General features: G+C 38.0%; 1 protein-coding gene across 1 annotated transcript in view; it reads left to right on the forward strand.

Moving 5' to 3' along the window:
* The window catches only part of slc4a11 (solute carrier family 4 member 11), an 84,248-nt gene that overhangs the window by 45,642 nt on the left and 28,148 nt on the right, over positions 1–10,458 (forward strand). Inside the window, exons 2-3 of the mRNA XM_046063274.1 lie at positions 452–502; positions 5,686–5,971. Coding sequence (XP_045919230.1) covers positions 452–502; positions 5,686–5,971 — 337 coding nt within the window. The remainder of the gene's footprint in view (positions 1–451; positions 503–5,685; positions 5,972–10,458) is intronic.

Genomic DNA, 10,458 nt, shown 5'->3' on the forward strand with positions numbered 1-10,458 from the left:
AATTTGGAGGACTTGTAGTGATATGCAAATTAAAGCATCATGAAAACCTTTGCACGATTTAGCAGTATTGCAGTTTCCAGTGCGTCATCAGTAGGCATTGTCATTTCTCCTAAGGGCCATTAGAGGGCAGATGCTTTAATCATAAGTATGTAACTTGAGTGAATGAATGAGTAACATTTTTGTGAGTTACTTCCTGGATCCATGAAATGCTTTATTTAAATAAACGGGTCTTTCCCTCTTGAACATCAGCACTAAATTACTAACAAGGGTCTGATAATGGTTTGCATTTGTATTTGTAACCACCTCTCATACCAACAATTACTGTGTAAAAATAATAGCTAATAATGGGTATCTCGTTTCAAAATGAAAATTACTCCCTGCAGGGCCTGTTACTGTTGCCTAGTTTCACCTCAGTGATTACTGTCTTTCTCTGTTTTGCTCACTCCTACAGAGGCACCTCCCTCTGGGATGTCCAAGAATGGATACTTCTTTCAAGAAATGGGTGAGTCTGAGCCATCACCAGGACATATATAAATGCACTGTACACAAACATTTCAGGATTGCCCAGGCCTAGAAACCAATAATAAGGTATCCATGAGTTGTGCACAAAATGTGATCCTCTCATCACAATGGAGAAAAGAAAGGTAGAAGGATATATTTTTTTAATTTGAATGCCGCCAATAATGTGCATTGTACAGCATATCCATAGTGGAAGATGTGAATTAAAGATTAGAGCTTCAGCACAGGCACAGAAAACTATTCCAGCTCTCACACTCCACTGCATTTGGATATAAATAATGAACTTTACTCCGGCTGTTATGATAACAGCAGTTTCATTACCTTCAAGCCAAGGAGAGGCTACCAATTAGTATGTGCAGCACAAGCAGTCAGGACAGAATTTGCTTGCATTGGATCTCCCTTTCTCCCCCAGCCAATTATTCCCCTCCTGCAACACACCAAGTCACTTAGCAGAACCACAGAAGGCACCCTGCTGCAGCTGAACATAACTGTCTTTATTAGTCAACCTTTTATCAGGATATGAATGCAATTACATTATTGTTTGCATTATCCAACCATTGTCATCTCAAAGGATCATTAGTGAAGGTTGGTCTGGAAGCCGAATGCTCTTCAAATGCACTTGACGACCAAAGACTGTGAGCAGGGTGAAATGAAAAATAATATTTGTTGTACGTCTTGCACTGTAGAAGTGGCCCTGTTGTACCACTGCCTTCTTCATTAGTATGTTAATAGTTGATATGTTACTGAGACATGTCAACTATTAATGTGCTCATTTAGTGCGCTTGGTAAGCAGCCGTAAATGAATCTGATTATGGCTGCACATTTTTGGGTCATGTTCTTTTTGTCTGAGTATACAGAACAGAAAACCGACAACAAACATGCAATGTTTGCAGAATGGGGATTTTAAAAAAGTGAAACATGTACAGAATTATTACAAAATTGGTGTGGAAATAACTTTGTGTTTGTCTGTGTGATCTCTCCTTGATGATTACAAGGATTCATTGAACAAGGTTTTCAGTGTCGAGATTTCTGATGTGATGTATCAAGGGAATTATGCTTGAGTTTTTTTGGACTTTATAGCTTCCTCATATTGCATTTTATAGCAATTAAATTCAGGGGTTCCCCAAGAAAATCATTTAGCAGACATGGTAAACCACACAGATCCATACACAACTTATTTTATGATCTTTTTATTAAGTAAATAACTTCCTAATCAATCGCCACACTCAATATATGGAATTTGCCATATACCTCATCGGTTTTCTCTGAAGCTTAATTTTTTTTATTTATGGTGGGTGGTCTTTAGTTCATGCAAGGTGGCCCGTCCCTGCAGTAAACACTTTGGGGAAACCCTGTAATTTAGCTGTCATCAGTATTTTAAGTTTCACACAGGGAAAGGCCAACATAATGTTAATGGCTCTAGAGGATTTTATTACTCATAAAAGTGCACTAATGTTTATGTCACGGAGCTGTCTTTATCCAATTGGCACCTTCTTTTGTTCATTTTATAAAACAGAATCCTAAAAATAAAATAAACTTGTTAATTGAGAAGCTGAAAGTGGGGAATATAGGGCATTTTTGCTAAATAATTAGATTTATGTCACTCGAATAATTGATTTGAGCAGAACAATAATTGACAGATTAATGCTATGGTTTGTTGCAGACTTAGATAACGTAACAATGGCAGTCGTGTATCTTCTTTGAATAATTCTTAGAACACACAGCATACGAGTTAAAAACATCATTAATGATTCAAACATGCTCTAATGCGGCTGTTTGTAACACCATAGTGTTTCTGTATGTCACGGCTCCAAACACATCTCAAAGGCTGCTGCAGAACACTGCACACCGTTTGAACGAAACCTATCAATCATTCAGTGTTTTCATATCAAACATCCCGTGTTCCTTCTACATGTTGCATGCTTGTATTGACTGTTCAGTTACTGAGGGTGAGTTGGCTTCTTGCGCAGCTCGTCTGAATTCAAATGCTGCGGAATTGATTTCATTTATTTTTCAAATGACATGTAAAGAATAGATAATGATTTTTAATGCAATCATCCCTAATCCTGAATAGTAATAATTGCGTATTTGGAGTTTATTATTAAAAATAAATATATAACCATAAACAAACAGTAAAAAGCAAATGGGATAGAATATTTAAAAACTGCAAAAATAGTCATACATAAGAAACCTTTAAAAACCATTGCATTTTGGAGTAAAACCATCGATTTGTTCCTCCCGCTCTGCAGCTGCTGTTCTCTCCCAAGGTGATTTGAAAGTCAGAGCCCAGCCGGTGAGTCTGAGGCACAGAGGGATGCAGGCAAGGCGACGACACAGCAAGGCAAATAATGTCAAGTGCTGAGGGATGATCCTGATGCAAGACAAACTGAATGAACTGAAATTGGGGGGCCCCTCAGAGATAAGGTCAGCAGATAAAGAGCACGAGTATGAGATATTGTTCTCGTCGCATCAAGCCGATCACTGGATTATATTTTGGAGCCCACTAGTTACTGTAGGATTGGATTTAAGGGGCTGCTGTGTCAAGAGACGTGAGAGAATGGGATGAGTCATACAAACAGGCTCCTGGCCGGGTGCTGTGATGCATTCAACCATACAGTTCTGTCCATTACACACCAAAGAAAACCCTGATAAAAACCTGTCTACCTGCTGAGTCATGAAATACCTGTTAATATCAAAACAACCACTAACCAGTGTAATTTTTGATGTAGAGGTCCTCTGCTTACAGTTATTTATGCCTTACAGTCTTACGTGTGTGTGTGTGTGTGTGTGTGTGTGTGTGTGTGTGTGTGTAATAGAAATGATATACAGTACTCTGCAAAGGTTTTAGGCAGGTGTGGAAAAAAATTGAATTCAAGTAGAATGCTAATAGACATGTTAATAGATCATATTTATCAATTAAGAAAATATAAAGTGATTGAAAAGAAGAAAAAATTTTATCAATATTTGGTGTGACCACCCTTTGCCTTCAAAACAGCATAAATTCTTCAGGTACACTTGTACAGAGTCCGAGATTTTGTAGGGATATTGTCAGGTGTATGATTGAATTGAATATGAACAGTTATACCAAACGGGTGCTAATGACCATGAATTCAATATGTAGATTGAAACACAATCATAAACAGAAACAGCTGTGTAGGAGGAATACAACTGGGTGAGAACCAGCCAAACTCAGCTACAATGCAACAGCAAGGTCTCTCCCAGGCAGAAATTTCAAGGCAGACCGGGGTTTCCAGGTGTGCTGTCCAAGCTCTTTTGAAGAAGCACAAAGAAATGGGCAAAGTTGAAGACTTTAGAGACCGTGGTCAGGCCATGGCCAAGCGACTTAAGTATGCACAGGAATTGGGGTGCAGAAAAATAGCAGCAGGTACTCTGGACTGATGAGTCAAAATGTGAAATATTTGGCTCTAGCAGAAGGCAGTTTGTTCACTGGAGGGATAGAGAGTGGTACAAGAGTGTCTGCAGGCCACAGTGAAGCATGATGGAGGTTCCTTGCAAATGGAGTTGGGGAATTGGTCAGAATTAATGTCTTCTCAATGCTGAGAAGTACAGGCAAATACTTGGTGCATTGCATTATGCAATACCATCAGGGAGGCATCTGATTGGCCCCAATTTTATTCTGAAGCATGACAATGACTCCAAACATACAGTGAAAGTCATAAAGAAATATATTCAGTTTAAAGAAGACTGAGGTCGCTTAAATCCACAGAGGAACTGTGGGTAATTCTCCAAGATGTTTGGGCCAAATTACCTGCACAGTTCCTTCAAAAACTATGTGCAAGTGTACCTAGAACAATTGATTCTGCTTTGAAGGGAAAGGGTGGTCACACCAAATAATGATTTTGATTAGTTCTGTTCACTCACTTTGTATTTTGTTAATATAAAATATAACATTGTGTTAACACATCTATTTTTGAAATTTTGTTTGGCGCACACACATGGTAAAGATGCATAAAATTGCACGGTGCACATCCGCCAATAAATAATGTCACAAAATACACACACAGTAGCTACAAAAGAAAAGGACAGAAATAACAGGAGTGATCAAGCATATCTTCTTTTTACAGACAGACATTTTGTTTTTTGTCACTTGAAAACACAGCGCTCTGAATATTTGGTTTGTTTAATGCTTAAATGTTTTAGACATTGTTCACCCCCAAAAATTCAACCCTGCTCTTTTACAAGCGCATTTGATCACATTTAGACCTGTCTGAACATGAAACTGATTACAAATCCAAATCGGACCTATTATGAAAAATGTAGAGCTGTAATAATTGAACTATTCAAATTCACTGGTTTAAGCTCTCATATGTGAAGATTTCCTGGTTTTCTTTGTCTTCTATGATGGTAAACTGAACTGTCACCATTATTGCTATTTTCTCTCTTTAGTAGACCAAATGTATAATTAACTGACAAAATAATAAGTAGATTAATTGATAATGAAAATAATTAACAAACTTATAGTAAACCGTGTTTCTTACTATAACCTGTACTTAATTCTTTTTACTTACAACCTCAATGGACTGCAGGCATCATACTTCAACAAACAAACTCTTTGTGAAATTATGTTAAAAGGAAAGCTGGAGTGAAATCTGAGTGCATATTTCACAATCGAGCCTCCTCGTGACATACTTCAGGTGACATCAAAACATCATTTGCATATAATTCTGAGGAGTTATCACCAGATGTTTATTAAGGTGGCACGGTGGTTCAGTGACTATCAGATAAGCTGTCACAGAAAAGCATAATTTCTTGTAACAATATCTTGTCGCTGTCAAATCTTTTTCTTTTTTTCAGATTTTTTCATTTAATTTTTTAAATACAGTAAAATACAATAGAGGATATGCTTTAGTAAATAGGAATCTATGCACTGAATTCTGCTGTATAGTTGAAAAGAATTGTTGACCAACAAAAGACAATTTTGGCAAATGCATGAACATTATTTTATGGTCTTTTACCCTAAAAGTCAAGCTGAACGGTGAAATAATGCAGTAAATACCTATTGAATTTCCGGACTTCCTGGACAGCTAGTTTGGCTGAAGATGATGATGATGATGATAATTATAACTAGTGGTGAAAAGTGAGTTTGCTGCCCTGCCTGGTAGACGGTGAGGTCCAGGAGGTGACCCTGTGCTGTTGTGTCCCCAGAGCAGCGGGAGGTGGAGCAGGAGGAGGGCAGCGAGGGCCGAGAGGAGAGACAGGACTCGCCGATCGCCTGCGGAGATGACATCCACCTCTATGACAACCAGATCAGCCCTGGGCCAGGTCAGTACACAGAGAGAGAGAGAGAGGTAAGAGATAGAGAGAGACAGATAAAGAGTGAGAGGGCAGCGGGGGTTAAAGTGTGTGGTGGGGATAAGGAAGGATTAGAACAGCTGGACAAAGAGACTGGGGAAGAAATGGTTAGGGACAGAAGGAGATGGGAGGAGAAACAATACTGATGAGTGATAAGATAAAGGAAGAAAGATAGAAAAATAATTGGGCAATGAGAGAGGAAAAATGATTTTTGTGTAACAAAAAAACACCTCAGTTTGGTGAGTCAGTAAATGACTGTACTGGCACTTTTGGTTTGTTTTTATTTAAATCAGAAATACTTTATTGATCCCAGAGGGGGAAATTCTTGTCATAGTTGCACATATCGCACATCAAAGTGGTGAATTCAAGCTAAAACTCTTTAAGGCGACAATCGATATTTTTTATAATTTCTTTTGATATATTGTTTTTCTCAATTGATAAAATTAGTACTTCTATGTGAAAAGGGGTCACACGTAGTGATGAATCCACAGAGATTTTTCACCTGACTCTGCAGTTCATAGAGCTCTACACAGCTTTTAAGCATCTTTCAGCTCCCTGGTGATGCAAAGTATACAGGTGCTGGTCATATAATTAGAATATCATCAAAAAGTTGATTTATTTCAGTAATTCCTTTCAAAAAGTGAAACTTGGATATTATATTCATTCATTACACACAGACTGATATATTTCAAATGTTTATTTCATTTAATTGTGGTGATTAAAACTGACAACTAATGAAAATCCCAAATTCAGTATCTCCGAAAATTAGAATATTACTTAAGACCAATACAAAAAAAGGATTTTTAGAAATGTTGGCCAACTGAAAAGTATGAGCATGTACAGCACTCAATACTTAGTTGGGGCTCCTTTTGCCTGAATTACTGCAGCAATGCAGCGTGGCATGGAGTCGATCAGTCTGTGGCACTGCTGAAGTGTTATGAGAGCCCAGGTTGCTCTGATAGTGGCCTTCAGCTCTTCTGCATTGTTGGGTCTGGCGTATCGCATCTTCCTCTTCACAATACCCCATAGATTTTCTATAGGGTTAAGGTCAGGCCAGTTTGCTGGTCAATTAAGAACAGGGATACCATGGTCCCTACAATACTGGTAGCTTTGGCACTGTGTGCAGGTGCCAAGTCCTGTTGGAAAATGAAATCTGCATCCTCATAAAGTTGGTCAGCAGCAGGAAGCATGAAGGGCTCTAAAACTTCCTGGTAGACGGCTGCGTTGACCTTGGACCTCAGAAAACACAGTGGACCAACACCAGCAGATGGCATGGCACCCCAAACCATCACTGACTGTGGAAACTTTACACTGGACTTCAAGCAACGTGGATTCTGTGCCTCTCCTCTCTTCCTCCAGACTCTGGGACCTTGATTTCCAAAGGAAATGCAAAATTTACTTTCATCAGAGAACATAACTTTGGACCACTCAGCAGCAGTCCAGTCCTTTTTGTCTTTAGCCCAGACGAGACGTTAATACACAGCAACAGATGACAACAAATTTCATAAGACTCATTCCGAATCTTGTATTGTTCAATTGGTGCATAAAAGGGCTTTGCATTATATATTCTAAGGCAAATAGACATATTTTTGTGTGTGGAAGTTAAACGATTACTTTTGAGTACAGGACAAACTACAGCTCCCATAAAAATTTACAAGCACAGCAGAGTGGGTACTCATGTCATCGACCATATTCAAAAATTAATGAAAGCGCTCTTCTGAAGTAAATTTTATTTTGTAGTCTCTGTTGTCTGACAGCGTTTACAGTGTTCTCTCTGAAACTGAAGTAGCCCCTTGGCTTTTTGTTGAGCATGGACGTTTCACCCACGAAGGTCTAGGGCTTATGGGAAATAGTGTTCATTGAAACAACTGAAATATTAAAAAAAGAACAATGTTAGCTCGTTTATTACAAAAACTACCGTCCTTATCTAAACATATGAAGCAAGCAACACGAGCCACACTTTTGAGAGAGGCTCTGTTTCCAAGGCTGGAATTTAGTTATTAGCATTGTTACAAATGTCAATGGGACTTTGAATGAGGTTTTCTTACTTCTTGAACAGAACCCGGAAATTTTCTTTAAAGAAATCATATAAAAGTGTCATGCTGTGCCTGTAGTGCCGTCTAACTGCGACCTCTGACTTGATCTCATTTTAAGTGAACAATCAGCTTGCCCAGATATGAAAAAAGTACAAAATTGGCTAGCTTTCTCTCTGAATCTGCCTCTTCCAGTCAATAATCTCCTCTGCTGTTCAACTGTGAGATCAATATCAAATTTTTTTTTACTCCTTGCACTTCAGCCTTTTGGAGATGATTTATGTTTTTATATCATAACATGAGGCACATTCTTCAAAGGCAGTGTGCGTCTGCAGTCATGGCATCATTCAAGAAAAATGCCCAGAAAATCCTCAAACAACTTTAAACTAATTTCTGTGAGTCCATCCAGGGCCTGATGGAAGGTGCTGATTTGATAGACAGCTCCTCAGGTGCAGATGATTTTGACCCCCATCACCAGAAACCCCACGAGTCAACAGGTTACGGTTGCCACGGCAACAGTCACAGGTGCACTATGGGGAGAGAAGGAAAGAGAGAAATGTGACAGGTGACCATGTCACTAGGACTGATTCTTCATACATAGTAACACTTAAGGCATCTGACAAGAGAGTGGAGATAGAGGAAGACGACAACAACAGCGAAAATTCTCAAGTTTGACAGGTGCTATGAATGTCAGGTCTAAAACAGGAGCGTAAAATACTAGAGTAGCATAGTGTAAACTGTCAGATTATACAATGCCTGTAACCGTAAATGTTTTTTGTTAAGATTTCTGAGAATGATGAGGTCTTATTCCCACCTGTTGTCTGAAAATAGTATTTAAACCGTACCACTCTGTTCTTTGTATACAAAGTGAAATAGACAGATGTGACAGATGTTGTCCTTTGTGCCAAGATGTAAAACTATATATTATAAAACCAAAAATATAAGAATTTACAATTTCTTGTCCATTGTTTCCACAATCTCTGGACTTTATGAATTGTTTTGGTTAAAGCTGAGGATTTTTGTTATTGATTATTGTACTGTTGCATCACCACATAAATCGATGGATGTCCCATTAATATATAGTGACAGTTTTGTTGGTATAAAATATAATTTGTCTAGCATTACTGAACAGGAGAAGATGACTGGACCTTTCTTTCTGTCTGAGGTACCTCAGGCAGAGCTACAGAGGTATACTGTAGCCTTGCCAACACCATAAGGCAGAAGCTTAAATTGTAGCTTTAGCAAGGGTGTATCAATGTAATCATTTTAATGATGCATTCATTATAAATTATGGACAAATAATGCATAGGTAATGCAAATCTTTGGTCATTGTACATATTTAATGGAAATAGTTTTAAAGTCTTAAGTTTTTGTTATCGTATCATAATCTGAAGTGAAATAACTGAAACATAAATGTGTTTTTTATTATAGAATTATTTCTCAGACATAATTCTGTTGTCAATTTTGAGAGTAAAGAGAATAAAGAGAGTTTCACATTATTGCAATTATTTTTAATGAATATAAATAATTTGGATCATGAAAGAAAATATCACTCTAAGATGGAGTCACCAAGATGAAAGCATCATGGGTAGGAGTGGGTGACATGTATAAAATTGGTCACAGAATATGTAATTGTATACTGGAATATGAGATATCTGTTGTTTTATTGTTTTCTAACGCGCATATGCCTACTACCTTATACCACCTGTCCTAAAGCTTGACATTGTCTAGTTGAGACAATGGACTGCGGATAATAGAGGGAGAGAAGTCAGGATGGTGGAATGTACACGATGTAATGGTACTATGTTACTGAGAAGTGGTAGTACTTTATCGTTTAGCTAGATAAAGTAAACACTGTTTGTAAGCATGCCTGTGTTTGCTTATTTACCAATTCACACTACATTTTCTGGAACTGTTTAAGGCTAAAAAACGTGAGAATGTCGTAAACCTGTTCCAGTGAATTGCGTATCTGGAAAAAACAAAAAACTACGTTGTCTTCACTGTCAGAATAAAATGATAAACTATGACTGCTTCAAAAAGATGAGAAAGAAAATGTGAATTGCATTAACTGTATGGCAAAATCTCTTGACAGTAGATAATACAGTGGGTACGGAAAGTATTCAGACCCCTTTAAATTTTTCACTCTTTGTTTCATTGCAGCCATTTTCCAAAAATCAAAAAAGTTCATTTTATTTCTCAGTAATGTACACTCAGCACCCCATCTTGACAGAAAAAAACAGAAATGTAGAAATTTTTGCAAATTTATTAAAAAAGAAAAACTGAAATATCACATGGTCATAAGTATTCAGACCCTTTGCTCAGTATTTAGTAGAAGCACCCTTTTGATCTAATACAGCCATGAGTCGTTTTGGGAAAGATTTGGGAAACAAGTTTTTCACATCTGGATTTGGGTATCCTCTGCCATTCCTCCTTGCAGATCCTCTCCAGTTCTGTCAGGTTGGATGGTAAACGTTGGTGGACAGCCATTTTCAGGTCTCTCCAGAGATGCTCAATTGGGTTTAAGTCAGGGCTCTGGCTGGGCCATTCAAGAACAGCCACGGAGTTGTTGTGAAGCCACTCCTTCGTTATTTTA

Source organism: Micropterus dolomieu, linkage group LG11, assembly GCF_021292245.1.
Source record: "Micropterus dolomieu isolate WLL.071019.BEF.003 ecotype Adirondacks linkage group LG11, ASM2129224v1, whole genome shotgun sequence".
Lineage (NCBI taxonomy): Eukaryota > Metazoa > Chordata > Actinopteri > Centrarchiformes > Centrarchidae > Micropterus > Micropterus dolomieu.